The sequence below is a fragment of the Xyrauchen texanus genome, chromosome 44 (assembly GCF_025860055.1).
Source record: "Xyrauchen texanus isolate HMW12.3.18 chromosome 44, RBS_HiC_50CHRs, whole genome shotgun sequence".
Classification (NCBI taxonomy): domain Eukaryota; kingdom Metazoa; phylum Chordata; class Actinopteri; order Cypriniformes; family Catostomidae; genus Xyrauchen; species Xyrauchen texanus.
In genome coordinates this window covers 10900198-10917646 of record NC_068319.1, presented here as the reverse complement: position 1 = coordinate 10917646, position 17449 = coordinate 10900198, and the positions used below count along the sequence as shown (strand labels likewise).

At 39.0% G+C, this 17449-nt stretch overlaps 1 protein-coding gene across 1 annotated transcript in view; it reads left to right on the top strand.

Annotated features, from left to right (window-relative positions):
- The window catches only part of ryr1a (ryanodine receptor 1a (skeletal)), a 78091-nt gene that overhangs the window by 37815 nt on the left and 22827 nt on the right, over window positions 1–17449 (top strand). Inside the window, 23 exon segments of the mRNA XM_052117077.1 lie at window positions 38–153; window positions 707–774; window positions 894–1015; window positions 2798–2847; window positions 3130–3190; window positions 3349–3475; window positions 3561–3672; window positions 3763–3844; window positions 4808–4938; window positions 5029–5349; window positions 5451–5691; window positions 5771–5858; window positions 6074–6166; window positions 6788–6802; window positions 9866–10036; window positions 10176–10235; window positions 10319–10453; window positions 10629–10741; window positions 10976–11072; window positions 11872–11978; window positions 14682–14733; window positions 14878–14895; window positions 14898–14951. Of these exon segments, the coding sequence (XP_051973037.1) occupies window positions 38–153; window positions 707–774; window positions 894–1015; window positions 2798–2847; window positions 3130–3190; window positions 3349–3475; window positions 3561–3672; window positions 3763–3844; window positions 4808–4938; window positions 5029–5349; window positions 5451–5691; window positions 5771–5858; window positions 6074–6166; window positions 6788–6802; window positions 9866–10036; window positions 10176–10235; window positions 10319–10453; window positions 10629–10741; window positions 10976–11072; window positions 11872–11978; window positions 14682–14733; window positions 14878–14895; window positions 14898–14951 (2434 nt within the window).

The following is a 17449-nucleotide window of genomic DNA, read 5'->3' as shown; positions in this document are numbered from 1 at the left end:
GTCTGATTGTTTAATGTTGATTACAATCTCTGTTTAGAGGACTAAAGGATATGGAGAGTGATATTTCATCTATTGAGAAACGTTTTGCATATGGCTTCCTTCAAAAACTGCTGAAATGGATGGACATTGCCCAGGAGTTCATTGCGCATCTTGGTAAAATTGCTCTTCATCCATACATGCTGCTAGGCAGTGCTGGGTGGATTACTTGTGAATTGTAATCAGGTACTGATTACAAATTACATGACAAATAAATTCAATCAGTAATGTAATCTCATAGATTAAATATTTGGGAAATCTAATCAGAATACTTTTGGATTACTTTCAACCTATTTCCGTTTAATTTTACTGTTGAAGTATGAAGTTTACATACACTTAGGTTGAAGTCATTTTTAACCACTCCACAGATTTCATATTAGCAACCTATAGTTTTGGCAATTCATTTAGGACATCTACTTCAGATGTCCTAAATTTACTGTGCATTACAAGAGTAATTTTTTCACAATTGTTTACATATAGATTTTTTCGCTTTTAATTGACTATCACAATTTTAGTGGGTCAGAAGTTTACATAAACTTTACATTACATTAACTGTGCCTTTTTAAGCAGCTTGGAAAATTCCAGAACATTATGTCAAGCCTTTAGACTATTAACCAATTAGCTTCTGAAAGGAGGTGTACTGAATTGAAGGTGTAAATTGTGTTTGCAGAGGCTGTTGTGAGCAGTGGTCGTGTGGAAAAGTCACCACATGAACAAGAGATCAAGTTCTTTGCCAAGGTCAGGATCTCATGTGGTCTATTTCCTTGAGAAATCTTTCAGCACTGAATTATTGACATTACCTGTTCAAATATTTAGTGTTTCAAGGACTGTAAATAATGGTTAATTTCTCTCTGTAGATTCTTCTTCCTTTGATAAATCAATATTTTAAAAATCACTGCCTCTACTTCCTCTCGACACCTGCTAAAATCCTGGGCAGTGGTGGACATGCCTCAAACAAAGAAAAAGAGATGATTGCAAGGTATCAGTGACTTACAAACAGTTAAACTGTCATATTACACTTGATGATGTGATTTGGTGGCAAGAAAAAGTATGTGAACCCCTTGGAATTATCTGCATTTATGTATAATTTGTCTTAAAATCTGGTTTTATTTTCATCTAAGTTACAATAATGTAAAAACACAATCTGTTTTAACATTAACACAAAAATTATTGTATTGTTCTTGTACATATTGAATACATCATTCAAACATTCACTGTGTATGTTGGAAAAAGTATGTTAACCCCAAGGCTAATGAAGTCAACAAATGCTAATTCATGTCTTGAGTTTGCAAAGCTGGCATCCAGTTAATGAAACCAGTTTGGAGGTATGGGTTAAAGGTATTTATCAACAATTTGAGTTTGCTATTCCCAGGAAACATCTGCTGACATGGACTATGCCTTGCAAAAAAGAGATCTCAGAAGACCTATGATCAAGTATTGTATAAAGATGGCAAGGGTTACAAAGCTATCTCAAAGAGCTTAGATATTCATTTGTCCACACTTAGACAAATTGTCTATAAATGGAGACAATTTAGTACTGTGGCTACTCTCCCTAGAAGTGGCTCTCCAGCCAAGATGACTCAAAGGACCCACCTCAGAATGCTCAATGAGGTAAAAAAGAACCCTGGAGTGACAGCTAAAGATGTGGAGGAATTGTTGGAACACCTCTGTTCATGAGTTTACTGTTTGAAAATATTAAACAGGCATGGTGTCCATGGCAAGACACCGTGAACATTTTTTTTAAAAGCCACTGCTTTCCAACAAAAACATTGCTGCGCACCTGAAGTTTGCAAAAGACTGCCTTGACACTCCATAATGCTATTGAGAAATTGTTTTGTGGACTGATGAAACTAAGATATATATTGTTAGGGAAGAACATGCAGCACTACTCATGGTGTAAAAAGGGCATCTTATACCAACATAAAAACATTATCCCAATGGTGAAGTATGGTGGAGGGAACATCATGATTTTGGGCTGCTTCGTAGCCGGGACCACTTGCCATCATCGAGTGAAAAATGTATTCTTATGTTTATCGAGATATTCTACAGGATAATGTCAGGGGGCTGAGCGCCAGCTGAAGCTTAATGAAAGTTGAGTGATGCAGCAGGACAATGAACCTAAACATCAAGTAAATCCACTACAGAATGTCTTCAAAAATGAAAATCCAATTTATGGAGTGGCCCAATCAGAGCCCAGACCTTAACCCAATAGAGATGCTGTGGGATGACATCAAGAGAGCCGTTCTCAAGAGACATCCTAAGAATATGGCTGAGCTGAAGCAGTTTTGTAAGGAAGCATGGTCCAAAAATCTTTTTGAATGTTGTGCAGGTCTAATCTGCAGCTACTGGAAACACTTGGTTGCGTTTATTGCTGACAAAGGAGGATCAGCCCGTTAAATCCAAGGGTTCACTTACTTTTTCCACAGCGCTGTGAATATTTAATGGGATGTGTTCAATTAAAACATGAAAGATATTAGTTGTTTGTGTGTCATTATCTTAAGCACATTGTGTTTGTCTATACTTGTGACTGATGAAGATGAGAGCACATTTTATGACCAATTAATGCAGAAAAACAGCTTGGGTTCACATACATTTCCTTGCCACGGTATACGTCATACTATAAGAGCATTGTTTATTTCAGTTAATCTTCCTATTACATTTTGAACACTTCAGTTTTTCCTTAGTGCATTTTTTCTTCTTTCTCTCATTTCTTTCCTTTGCCTTCCTTTTCATCTTCCCTTGTTTGGTGTCTCTGATGCAGTATCTTCTGTAAAATGTCTGCCCTGGTAAGACACAGAGTGTTTCTCTTTGGTAAGATATGTGCACTTCTCTGCTGTCCTCCTCACCTCTGTTCCTTTGTTTCCTTACCTGCTTTTATTTCTTTGAAAGTGTTACTTTTTTCTCATTAAACTTTCTGTTGTCCTGAAATAGAAATTCTGTAGCATATGTACAGTACATAATAATCAATTCCTTATTTATAAGGATAATTCCCTAACTGTTAATGGGTGAAAAGAGTGACTAATTACTGTTTAAATGAAAGCTACATTTCTGCCACTTATGTCATTTATGTTAAGACCTGCTCATTTTACATAGGTACGGATGCATCTGCTATTGTCAATTGTCTTCATATCCTTGCACGTTCACTTGATGCCCGGTATGTAATTTAATTCAATTCTCGATTAGAATTAAATGTTTCATTTTAATGGAACACAACAAAAAACTTCATCACCAAACAAATGGTTGTACTATAGATAAAAATTGCAGCAACATTTTTTTGTAAATGACTTTTCTACATTTCGTTGACCTTAACAGGACTGTGATGAAATCAGGGCCTGAAATTGTGAAGGCAGGGCTGCGTTCTTTCTATGAGAGTGCAGCTGATGATATAGAGAAGATGGTGGAAAACCTCAAACTCGGCAAAGTATCCAAAGGGAATCAGGTATGGCTATAGCAACATCTTCACAATAATGCAATGAGGTGAATATATTTCCTTGTCCAAAGTCCCTCTTTCTCTTGTCTCTCAGCCTGTGAAGGGTGTGTCCCAGAATATTAACTACACCACAATAGCTCTGCTCCCTGTCCTCACCTCCCTGTTTGACCACATCGCTCAGCACCAGTTTGGAGATGATGTTATCTGTAAGGAATTTTATGGAGCTTTTCTTTAAGATGTGATAAATTAGAATTGTGAAGGTACATTTACTTCTCTCCCTCTGTTGCTTCTTTTAGTGGACGATTTGCAGATGTCCTGCTACCGAATCATGTGTAGTATTTACTCTCTTGGTACTGTAAAAACTCCACATGCAGAGAGGTTTGTTAGTGTGTTTGTGTGTCTAAAGGGATGGTCGCACTTGATGCATTCTTTTTTCCATCTACACTGTTTTTAATTGTTTGTCTATGTTAAACATACACTACATGGATGTCTTTGACCATTGAGATGTTGCTATATTTACAGCATTTTGCACATGAGCACCACATGTCTAAGTTGAAGTGTCAAGTTAAAAACGGCTCAATTTACGCTGTACCCTTGTTATTAATGACACTTGTGGCCATTAAGTGAACTGCAGCCAGTTACCTGTTGCTCGTGCACACACTTCATAGGGACGTGAGCGAGCGAGCATCGACCAAAACAATGACGTAATGTACAAAGAGGCTGAACGTGATTCACCGGCATCATGCTGACAGATGAGGTAGCATAATTAAAATTACAGTTATTAGTGTTTTACTAAAAACTTTGAGACTAAACTAAAACTACTTAAGTAAGCTAGCATAGCATACTGATACACACATAGAGCTACATGCTACCGAACTATATCAGACAGTTTACTGTTGCACTGGTCCCACCAAGAATCAAATACCCTGCAGATGTTCACTCTAGTTTTTGCTCGACCACGATCACGTTTAGCCAGATGGGATTCTGTAGATAAATGTTTATTTTTATTATAAATTTTTTTTGGGCTTACTCAGAGTTTATGTAGGAGTCGGTGTTGTGCTGGGAGCCTGACATTTGCTGGATTCCATCTCTAAGATAACGTTACCTAGTGTTGCAGTTTGTTGTCACTGTTGAATAGCAGAAACACTGAGGCAAGGCTCTGGGGAGCATGCGTAAACGTCATATCCTTTGGATTTTCCCGGCAAAAGCGACCCGATCCCTTTCCATGAATATTACATGAAAATTTTAACATTTTGCACCTATAAGTAAAGCAGTGTTAATTGTTAAATGTTTTAGTGAGGTTGCCGTATTTATGGATTTTGTTGTTGTTGTTTATATTAGACATAGACCCGCCCTGGGTGAGTGTCTTGCTCATCTTGCTGCAGCCATGCCTGTGGCATACCTGGAGCCCCATCTGAATGAATACAATGCATTTTCTGTGTACACCACCAAGACGCCCAGGGAAAGAGCCAGTTAGTCATCTCTTTGCATCTATATAGCTGTTTCTCTCTATCTCTATCTGTGTCTGTTTTAAAAAAACATAATCTTTTCATCATCTTTAGTCCTGGGACTTCCTAACCATGTCAAGGAGCTGTGTTTGGACATTCCTGAGCTAGACATATTGATGAAAGAGATCGGAGACCTGGCAGAATCTGGGGCTCGTTACACAGAAATGCCACATGTGATAGAGGTCACCCTGCCCATGCTCTGTAACTATCTACCCCGCTGGTGGGAGAGAGGAGTGGAGAACTTCCCAGATTTGGAGGGTAAGCTGTGTACAGATGTCACCTCTGATCAACTCAACCAGCTCCTGGGAAGTATCATGAAAATAGTGGTCAACAACCTGGGAATTGATGAAGCTTCGTGGATGAAGAGACTTGCTGGTACAAGAAGCACTCTCAATATAAAAGTAACTCCCTGTCTCCATAGTGCTTTTATTTTGCACTGAGCCTGATCTTCAGTATCATATTTTGTTTCGAACCAGTGTTCTCCCAGCCCATTGTGAGCCGAGCCAAACCAGAGATGCTCAAATCCCATTTCATCCCCACCATGGAGAAACTGAAGAAGCGTACATCTAAAGTGGTTGCTGAGGAGGAGCACCTGCGTATGGAGGGGAAGTCTGAGGGCGACGAGGAGGAGGGAACTATTCGAGATGAATTTGCGGTTCTTTGTAGAGATTTGTATGCTCTTTACCCTCTTCTTATCCGCTACGTGGATAACAACAGGTATGACATGGTTCGTACATAGGTCATTTGAATTGATTACTTTTAGTTCCTTTGAAATGTAATGTCACATGGGTTTTAGAGCAAGGTGGCTTACCTGCCGTGACCCAGATGCTGAGGAGCTGTTCCGTATGGTGGGAGAGGTCTTCATTTTCTGGTCCAAATCTCATGTAAGAATGACTTTTTATTTGTTAGCTGCCAGTCAAGAACTAGCCAAGTAAAGTCCTGTCAAGGGTCATTTAATCTGAAAACTATTTTTTTTTAACTCTTTATTTTAACTATAAATGCAACTAGCAGATTTATAAAAATGAAAAAAAAAAAAAAAAAAATATATATATATATATAATTACAATTCCATGCACACCTCCTCTTTCTCTCCATGCAGAATTTCAAGCGCGAGGAACAAAACTTTGTGGTGATGAATGAAATAAACAATATGTCCTTCCTCACTGCTGACAGCAAGAGCAAGATGAGCAAGGTTAGCCTCTTTGACTTTGACACCATAGGACATTGACTTTGCTTCACTCTTCAAAGCTTTCATATTTGATCATAGATTAATTTCGATATTTGATTAGCATGTTGACTAGTCTTTATTGAGCAAATATAAACATGTATTTTAAGACCATTATAAATATATTGAGATTTTTGAGATTTACATTTGTAATAGACTATTTATTTTCCTGAAATGGGTAATTGACAACATTTACTGTGTTTCTTTAGGATTTATTTTTTCTAATTGAACTAATTTTCCCCAAATTTTTTCTCTAACTTAAGTACAGTAGCAGTGGCGTTTCAATCGCTTCATTTTTTTATTTAGTTATTCAAATTTTTTTTTATAAATCAACAAATAAATAAGCCATTAATTGATTGGTTTGGCATCAAGCCCCACATCAAAAGGTACAGTATGCTTTGTGACTTAAACAGTTCACCATGTTTATGAAGAGTTTGTTCTTGCCGCCACAAAAGAAGAGTTCTTACTAGCAAATGCAAGTGCTTTTCGAATGAGTTTTACAGGATTTAGATGACAGTGTTAATGGTTATTCTCTCTCTGACTGTACCCTGTCCTTTGTTTTCCATCTGGATGCTGATGGGTTTCTAGACCGGGGACTCTGAGGTTAGCTTCTTTATCTGCACGACTGCTGTGCTACCGCATGGCACCTCACGTTCGGGGGGGCATTTCATCAACTTCCCCAACACACTGGCACTCTTGACAAGGATCGTGTCTCAATGAATAACACCTTCCTCTTGATATTTCATGTTTGTGGATAGGCATCATACTCCATAGTATAGCTCTTATTCTTGCTTTAAAAAAGACATGATCATCTTTGTAAACAGTAAGATGTACTTAGAGGTCTGAGACAGATTTTTAAGGGAAAGCATAGATGAAATTGAATGAAATCTGTTTAGTGTGTTTAGTTGTCTAAAAGCTTCTGGAATAGACCGATATGAAGCCTGTAGGAAAAATATGTTTGGTGACTTCAGATAGTGTGATGCAAATGAAAAGTTAAGTACTATTAATCTCAGGGAACAGCCCATCCTCACGGACATAAATGTGTGCCCTGGTCATAGGGTTCTGATCGTCCTGCCAGTGTGTCAGGGGGAGGGAGTCTGAATGGAGGCGCTTGATGAAACATCTCTTTGTAGTGTCAGGCTCATGGCACTTGATTCCATGTTCATCACACTGGGTCCGAGCCCCTGGAGACCTGTGCCATCACCCTGTACAAAAGTTTGCATCTGTTGGACTGTAGTTCGGATGGGGATCTTCATACATCTCTTTTCTCCTTTTTCTTTTTGTTAAATGTTGTTTGCAGGTTGGGGTCAATTTAATCCATTCAGGAAGTCAACTGAGACTCAGTTTCCGTTTTTTCCATCACAGAAATGCACACATTTATTTCAAAATATAACTTTTCAAACACAAATTGCGTTTCAATTTATTTCCTGATGCAGAGACATATGAAGGATTTTGACCTCAATCCTTGTTTATATATTGCAATATATCCTCCAAAAACTCCATCCTGTGTGACTACTCAATCTCACATTAACTGGAATTGTTTCCGTACTTATGCACAATGGCTCACATCTCCATGTTTCATTTTATCTCCCCATCCACCCCTTTTAACCCATGACCCCTAATGCAATCAAAATCAACTGATTGAGGTGGGATTGTGGAAAAAAGGGATAACATTTACTTTTGAAGGGATAGTTCACTCAAATTAAAATGATGTCCAAATTTACTCACTGTCATGTTGTTCCAAACGCCTATAGCTTACTGAACACAAAAAGAGAAGTTTTAAGAAATCTCTGCGCTGCTCTATATATGCAATTTAGTAAATTTTGATCAAGGGCTATCAAGCCCTAAAAAGCAAGAACAAGCACAATTGGAGTTGTCTGTATGGCTTGTGGGCTATAATCTAAGTCTAGCGAAGTCATACGATATCATTGTGTTAGAAAAAGACCAAAATGTAAGTTGCTGTTCCCTGAAATTCTTGCCCGATGGTGTAGCTTTCAGATCTAATTCACTGATGCACATTTTCAAACTTGCCACGTCTTTAGCATTGTATAGACCTACTGAGCTCAAATATTCTTCTATAAATCTACACTTGTGTTCAGCAGAAGAAAGTCTTACACGTCTGGGATGGCATGAGGGTGAGTAAATGATGAGAGAATATTAATTTTTGGGTGAACTATCCCTAAATAGTCTAAGAAGTCTCTCTAAATCAAATTTATAAACGACTGACTGCAAAGCAGGTTTCCAGCTGAAAACAAATACACCCAGCCCCTTCTAACCATGTTCATTCTGGTATGTAAAATGGTATACAGCTGAAACAAATCCCAAGTAATGCCACAATACAACTGCTCCAGACAGAAGCAATGGATCCTTGTATTTGGACATACAGACACACTCATGTGCCCTTAAATTAAGGAATTAAATGTTGGATCAGTGGGGCAAAACTTGTGCAAATAGGTCTATAGATGTGCGTGATCTATAATGTTCTGTAAAAACTTAGATTACTTAAATTATTTATGTAGATTAGTTCATGGCATCTACAATACGGGTTGTGTTTCTCAATTATTTACATACTTAATCAGCTTGGCAACCCAAAATGTGTCAAAAGCAACCATTGATCTTAAGCGTTATGAAGAACACGAGTGAGTGAGTTTTACAGTGTGTGTTTGCTGTTCCTAACTTTTCCTGATGAGGCTGAGCATGTTATGATTGTGTATGCCCCTGGAAACACTTTCAGTGCATGGAGTGTATTTAACTGCACTGACAAGCTACAAAAGCACCTATTGTGCCTGTTATCATTTTATACATCTCTGCAAAAAGGAGGTTGTAGTTTCTCCTTGTTTCTGATTCATTCTTAAAATATTTAAAGCATGCTATTGTTTCTTTTCTACATTGTATCATTGATATTGTCACCTGTCTCATAGGAATAGAGCCAGGGGCGGACTGGCCATAGGGAGAACTGGGAATTTTCCCGGTGGGCTGGCCTTGAAATGGTGCCGCAAGTGGCTGAAGAGGGCCGCAAAACGGCACCGCGATATGCAGAAAAGGACAGCGACACAATCCACCCCTCCCCCACCCCCCTCACCCGCTCAACAACTTTTGTGCCGGTTTCTATGTAAAATCCAGGGCCGATTTCTCTTTCCAGTCCGCCCCTGATTAGAGCTGATGCATATTTCAGCTTCAGAACGATTATGCCTTGTCTCCCCCACTAAGCCCTTGTTGTCTATTATGTTGAAAAGCAACACTGAACATTTACCCTCCCATCCCTCTTAATGCCCCTATTAATCAAAAAAGACTCATTTCCTATGGCTGTTCAACAAAGATGTCCTTAACTTAAATAAGATCATTCTAATGACTTTAAATAATGCGTTCAAGCAAGGATGGATTGGTCTTAAACCGTTTACTAGTTAAGTCTTGTTGAGGGAACAGGACTTTTGAGTTAACATGGACACCCATGTTGTTTAATTCGCTTCAGGTTGTGCCTCTAAAATCTTCAAGAGAACTTTCATTTGGGTCTTAATTGTTTGGTAAACAGACTCTATTAGCACTTAGCGTCTTTTGATATGGAAACCTTCTCACAAGATGCCATAAGAAGGTACTGTCCTATTGAAAGAGTAATTTAATGATTTCTTTGTCAGTTGTCATGCTTTTATGTTAATGTCATCCCAGGCTGGTGGCTCAGATGTGGAGCGTACCAAGAAAAAGAGACGGGGAGATCGATATTCTGTTCAGACGTCCCTCATTGTGGCATCGCTGAAGAAAATGCTTCCCATTGGACTCAACATGTGCTCTCCTGCAGACCAGGAACTTATTAACCTGGCCAAGCTCCGCTATTCATTGGTAGTGTGGTCACCGTCTGTCTCTCTGTCTAACTATGTGACAAAGTTTTTTAAAGTTTCATCTTAAATTTGATGTTGTTATTGAGTGAACCCTAGGTTGGCAACATGTCACTGAGCCTGTGTCTTGTGTTTACTCACAGAAAGACACCGATGAAGAGGTGAGAGAGTTCTTACAGAACAACCTGCATCTCCAGGGCAAGGTAAGTGTTTGTACTGTTATCGATGTAAGAGTCTTTTGAAAGATTCTTTGTTTTGAGTGCTATCTCGGTATCTTTCTCTTCAGGTCGATAACCCATCTATGCGCTGGCAGATGGCGCTGTATAAGGAAATGGCAGGAAAGGCAGAAGATGCAGATGCCCCAGAGAAAGTAGTGAAGAGAGTTCAGGAAGTCTCTGCCGTGCTTTACCACATTGAAGTGGTGAGTTTGACCTCAATGTTCTGAAACCCCAAGTGCAAAGAATGCACATTTGACCACTGAACTGCATTGCGACTATGTTAGCCCCTATGTTAAAGGAGACTTAACTGAGATGCACCCTATCAAAAATTATTTATTTGACTCTTATTTAACATATGTCCTTTTGTTTCTTCCTCAGACGGAGCACCCTTTCAAGTCCAAAAAGATGGTTTGGCACAAACTGCTGTCTAAGCAGAGGCGTAGAGCAGTGGTGGCCTGTTTCAGGATGACTCCCCTTTACAACCTGCCCAGGTAGGATAGGTCTGGTAAAAGTGGATGCTTCTTATTGCTGTCTGTTTCAGAGGAACAGGAACAGCAATTTTCACAAGTCAGACTTGAACTTGCAGAACATGTGTGTTAACCACTGAGCCACAGCTCTGACCAGTATTGGGTTATTTAATTGTGCAGGATCACTAACGAATATACATCCAATGGCTGTTCACATCCCTTAGTTGTGGAGGTACAGAAATGTGTACTCTCTTCTAGGCATAGAGCCTCTAACATGTTCCTGGACGGATACAAGCGGAACTGGATCCAAACAGAAGGATATTCTTTTGAAGACAGAATGATAGATGACTTGTCTGTAAGTTTTCCCGTGGCGACATGAATTTAACATGGACACTGAGACCCTGTTTACATCTGGTATTAATATGTGTTTTCGTCCATCACAAATGGACAGCCTCAATACAGGTGTAAGCAGATTCCAAAATGTTTTGTTATCGGATCACAAAAACCAAATATGGAGATCACTGAAAATGCATGTGACCACACTGCATTTGAGGTGTAAATGCTAATCCACCCTGATGCGGACAGCAGTAAAGCACCACCCCGTCAATCAACCACTGCACTTAAAACTTTGCCGGTTACATGTTGCTTTAAAAGGGTATAACTGTCAGACTTCTTCAGGATACCTGATACACATTCAGACACGGATAAGAAACAAGCATATCTAAAGCTCTATTAATGCAGGTGCTTCTATAAAATATCTGAGAATTCTTCTTGAAATGTTGCATTTGATCTTACACTAAATTTAAACTTCATCTTGGAGAATCAGTACGCCTTTTTTTCCCCTTCTTTGCCTTTTAAAATCTTTTTTGCAGCTTATTATTATGCAGTAACATACTAAAATAGTGATTGAAGTATGCTGTCATGAAATCAGAAACCCATTGAAACCCAAACACAAGTGGTCACAGGAGATGCAATTAAGCTACCATTTTGAAAAAGTAATGTCTCACCTGTCCAATTGAAATCGGATCACCTGAGACACATCTTAATACCAAATGTAAACAGGGTCTGTGTGTTAAAATATATTTCCAGTTATTTTTAGTTTGTCATTGTAGCCAACATTCAGTGATGAGTTTCATTATTTTGTTCTTCAGCAGAAAGCAATGGAGGAAGAGGAGGAGGAGGAAGAGGAAAGGGAGACAAAGCCTGATCCTCTTCATCAGCTTATTCTTCATTTCAGTCGCACTGCCCTTACTGAGAAGAGGTGAGACCCCTCCACAATGACACATTTTGCTCCTGATGGGGGATGGAGGTGGTCATATGGCCATCCACAGTGACTGTTATTTAGACAGCATAGGCTTTTTACGTTGTTCACATGGTCTTTAGGAAGTCTTATGTGTATATTATTATATCATTATTAGTGCAGTCAGTTGACAAAAATATTTAATTGCAGATTTTGAAAGTGCTGAATTTTTACTATCAAAATGTATTTTCATTTTAGCAAAGAAAAGAAAAAACAATATAATGCTTTATTAACATTTTCCATACAAAGCCTTCTACAGTGTAAAGATTAGAAATGCAATAAAATAGCACCAATTCAAGTAACAGTAAAAGTTTCCCAAAGTCAAAGTGGGAGTCAGAACTAATCTCCCCAAAGGTTGCATTTTCATTGCAAAAGGTATTCATTCTCTTAAACTCTCATCCTTCAAAAATAATAATCTGACAGTACACTGTGGCTATCCATTTTAAGCCCTATTCATGATTTGTGTTAGGTTGTCAATACCAGCGTCAATCGCTGTTTTGAACTCCACATGAAAAGCACTCACAGACAAAAACTTTTCATTCTGTGGTTTGGTTATGGTTAAGATTTGACATGCTTCTGTGGTAATTAAAACCTGGGCTTGTTTTGTACATCAAGAGCATTAAGTGGTCCTTTATCCATTTTGTCATTTTATCATTTTTACCATCACCCCCCCACCCCAGTAGGTGGTGATATGCACATAGAATGAAAATCACCAGAAACAAAAGATGAATGTGAAAGTGGAGATTTATAGTAGTAAATATTTATGTTTTCACCCATACTTATTATATTGCTTCTGAAGACATGGATTTAACCACTGGAGTCGTATGGATTACTTTTTATGCTGCCTTTATGTCCTTTTGGATCTTCAAAATTTTGGTATTCATTCACTTGCATTGTATGGACCACTGAAAAAATCTTCTAAAATGTTCATATGTGTTCAGCAGAAGAAAGAAAGATATTAATTGCTTATTCTCATTAGATATATTGTCTACATGGTTTACAGCAAAATCAAGGCAGTTTCATCAGGCCAAAGAGGATGCTTAAAGAAGTGGGGATAAAATCTTGTACAATCAGGTCAGGAACACACTATGCTATTCTGATAAGCTGAAAAACAAGTTTTCAGCTAACAAACCTGCATCAGTGTGGAGAGACCTGAAAGACTTTACTAATTTCAAGGCACCATCCCCAAACATTGTAGGGAACCAACAACTGGCTGATGACTTGAATGTGTTTTACTGTAGATTTGAAAGGCCCAGTCTCACACGCTCTGACAACTTCACACAAACATCAACACCTCCTGCCACCCCCCTCCTGCTCCTCAATCTGGACTTTAGATCTGTGAAGAGGAGGTGTGCCGTGTCTTCCAGAAACAAAAGACAGGGAAAGCACTGGGCCCAGATAGTGTTTCTCACACTTGTCTAAAATCCTGTGGTGACCAACTAGCACCCAACTTCACACATCTCTTCAACAGGTCGGTGGAGCAGTTTGAAGTTCCTTGCTGCTTCAAATGCTCCACCATCATTCCTGTCCCAAAGACACCCAAAATCACAGGACATAATGACTACAGACCCGTCGCTCTGCTTTAAATCTTTTAAGAATGAATTTGAGAGACTGGTGTTGGCCCATCTGAAGGACATCACTGGACCCTTTCTAGATCCCCTTCAATTTGCTTATCGAACAACATAAAGGTCTGTGGATGATGCAGTCAACATTGGATTGCATCATATCCTGCAACATCTGGACAGACCAGGGACATTTGCAAGGATCCTTTTTGTTGAACTTCAGTTTGGTTTTCAACACCATCATCCCAGCTATTCTCCAGACTAATTTACACCAACTCTCTGTTCCCACGTCTATCTGTCAGTGGATCACCAGCTTTCTGACAGATAGGCAGCAGCTAGTGAGGGGAAATTCATCCTTCTGGACCAAGGACACCTCTGTCAAGCTCCTGAAGTTTGCAGATGACACTAATGTCATCGGCCTCATCCAAGATGACGATGAGTCTGTATACAGAAGGGAGGTTGAACGGCTGGCTCACTGGTGCAGTCAAAACAACCTGGAGATGAACACGCTCATAACAGTTGACATGGAGATGATAGTGGAATTTAGGAGGAACACCCCAACATTGACCCTGCTCAACATTCTAAACAGCACTGTGGCAGCACTGTGGTCGCTAACATCTCACAGATCCTGAAGTGGGAGATCCACATTGAGGCCCAGCAGAGGTTGAACTTTCTTCACCAGTTGAGGAAGTTCAACCTGCCACAGGCACTGCCGATACAGTTCTACTCAGCAGTTATTGAGTCTGTCCTCTGCACTTCACTATATGTGTATATATATATATGTGTATATATATATATATATATATATATATATATATATATATATATATATATATATATATATAATGTATGTTTTTTATTTTTTTATGTTGTCTTGTATTGTTTGTGCACTGGAAGCTTCTGTCACCAAGACAAATTCTTTGTATGTGTAAGCATACTTGGCAATAAAGCTTATTCTTATTCTGATTGTAATTACAATTATTAATGAAGAAAAATATTGTATAATAATTTAAAACATCTATATTGTGATTCTACACCTTTATCTATTCTTTTTCTTTCATTGTTTATTTATGACCTTGTCCCTCCCTTTTCTCTGTCACAGTAAATTGGACATAGATTACTTATACATGGCATATGCTGATATCATGGCTAAGGTGAGACCTTATATTATCTTCAATGCATTCCATTTTATTTTTCTCTTTTTCACTCTGTTTCTTGTTTTTATTCTTTTGTTTAACCTTTTGATTGAAGAACACTGATTTACATTTTTCACCCCTGTCCATCTCTGTTAACCTCAGAGTTGCCACATGGGGAAGAGGATGAGGGGGGAGATGAGGAGGTGGAGGGGGGAGAAGAAGAGATGCCCTTTGAGGTGCGACAGACAGAGATGGTATGGGGAGACCGGGGGCTGGGGACGGGGAAGACACAGGAGCGGTAGATCCGAGTGACATCCAAACCAACAACTATATCACCCATCCGTTCACTCACATTCCCATTATTCCTTACATTTCTCTGTCTGACCTGTGCTATCTCATCTCCCTCTGTGCTGTCTCTCCATCTTAATCAGTCTAATATGTGTACCATTGGCTCTTTGTTATTATTGGCATACTGTAGCATCTATAACAATGGTGCATTGAGGGGGCCTGGGTAGCTCAGCAAGTAAAGACGCTGACTACCACACCTGGAGTTGCAAGTTCGAATCCAGGGTGTGCTGAGTGACTCCAGTCAGGCTTCCTAAGCAACAAATTTTCCTGTTTGCTAGGGTGGGTAGCGTAACATTTGGTTAACCTCCTTGTGGTCGCTATAATGTGGTTCTCGCTCTCGGTGGGGCACGTGGTTGTGCGTGGATGCCTCAGAGAACAGCGTGAAGCCTCCACACGCGCTAGGTCTCCGCGGTAATGTGCACAACAAGCCACACTATCGACGAACTCAGAAGTGGAGGCAACTGAGATTCGTCCTCCGCCACCCAGATTGAGGCAAGTCACTATGCCACCATGAGGACTTAAAGCACATTGGGAATTGGGCATTCCAAATTGGGGAGGAAAGGAGATAAAATCCCACAAAAAAACAACAAAAATAAAACCAATGTTGCATGATTTTCTTTGTTGTACTGTATTTCACTTAAAGCTTTAAGCCAACTGCTAAACCAGAATCTTAATAATGATAACATTTCAATAACTACACATTTCCTTGAAAAATAGCTTATAGATGAAATTGATATTTTATATTTTTTGGATTTGGACTCACTTTACCTTTTGCGCCAAACAAGTTACATTATTATAATGTGTTTAGAAGTTTAGGCTTAAAGCGGGCGCCTAAATGTTTTTTCCACTTTTTGTTTTGCCAGTCTGTGTTTGGATAACATAAAGCTGCGGCATTTACTAATTTATTAATATGCTGGAAGGTCTACAGAACTGCTCAACAGACCAAACGATCAATGCACTGAACACAAATACCTGCAGTTATGGGCCATAGAGCTGTTTAAGATGAAGAACCATGTCACATACTGTGCTTGCAAGTGGCTGCAATGACTAATATCAAATGTTAGCATATAAATCTTCATTTGTAGATCTCTCCTGGCTCGTTGAAGCAATTCTGGGATGCTTCAATGTGTGAAATTTCATCTGTTGTAGCTTTGAAATGTAAAACTGTTCACTTGACTCCTCATATATTACAATTGAAGGTTTTTAAAGATTCAAAAGAAACTAAATCAAAGAGGCTCTTTAATGATATGTTAGAGGTGATTTATGACTATTATGATAATTGATTGCTGACTGCTGTAAACAGAGGTGTCAAATGAACATGCATTTTTATTGACATATCTTTATGCTGTGTTTTTCACTTGCTAACTGATGATTGCATATGTCATATGTATGTTTGTTCTACTCTCTTTAATTTTGTATCGCTCACTATGATTCCCTTTAACTCATTTATAAAAGGAAAGTGACTAATCAACATTTTTTCCCCATACTGACATAGTATACTGACACACAGACTACAGTGAAAGCAAGAGCAGTCTCCTAGTCTGTACACACTCACAGGGGAAGAAAAAAAAGTACACCTACAATGAAGTGGATTGCACACGTCACACACACACATACTGAGGCAGAGCATTTATGGATAGACTTGGTAAGAGGAAACACATCTACACACAGCACACTTTTGGATGTTTAGGACAGGCATACAAGGGTGGGGGGGGTGGAATGGGTGGGGTGGGAGGCTTGGGAGGGGGGTGAGTATTATGCATGCACAGTGGCTTAATGAGATAATATGAATTTTTTTTGGCAAAGCAAGCTCCTGCAACAAAGCTTTTCCATTATTATTATTATTTGCTTTTAATAGTGCTGAATTTGCAATACTTTTTATGGCTGTAAGAATGTAAGGATGCAAATAATGTTACAAGATTTTCCAAAGACTAAAGTGTAATTCGGTTAAGATTCACTTAAAAAGTTGGCTAACGTGGGATTACTGCTAAGGGTCACTGTATGTTTTGCAGAAGCACTTACCTGAGTTTACTGTTCACTGGTGAAGCTCCTTCACTGTTGTTTACCAATAGGATACAGACCTGTAGATGAGTAACACCTGCATGGCTCTTTGCGTATGAGATGCAAAGCCATCAGGAGAGTTTACTGTAGTCAAACGTTTGCTCTGATAGACAAACGTGAGAAATTAGTATGACTATCCCATAACTAATGATGATGATGGGGTGGGTTGATTGAAAGCATGCCAAATCAACATGAATGAAAGAAAAAAGTTTAAAAATAAAAAGAGAGCAAGTCCTGAAAAAACTACAACGGGACTGTAGATATGCGTTTCCCAAACTTTTCAGACTTTTCATTGTCTACGCATATTAGTTTAGCAACCCCATTA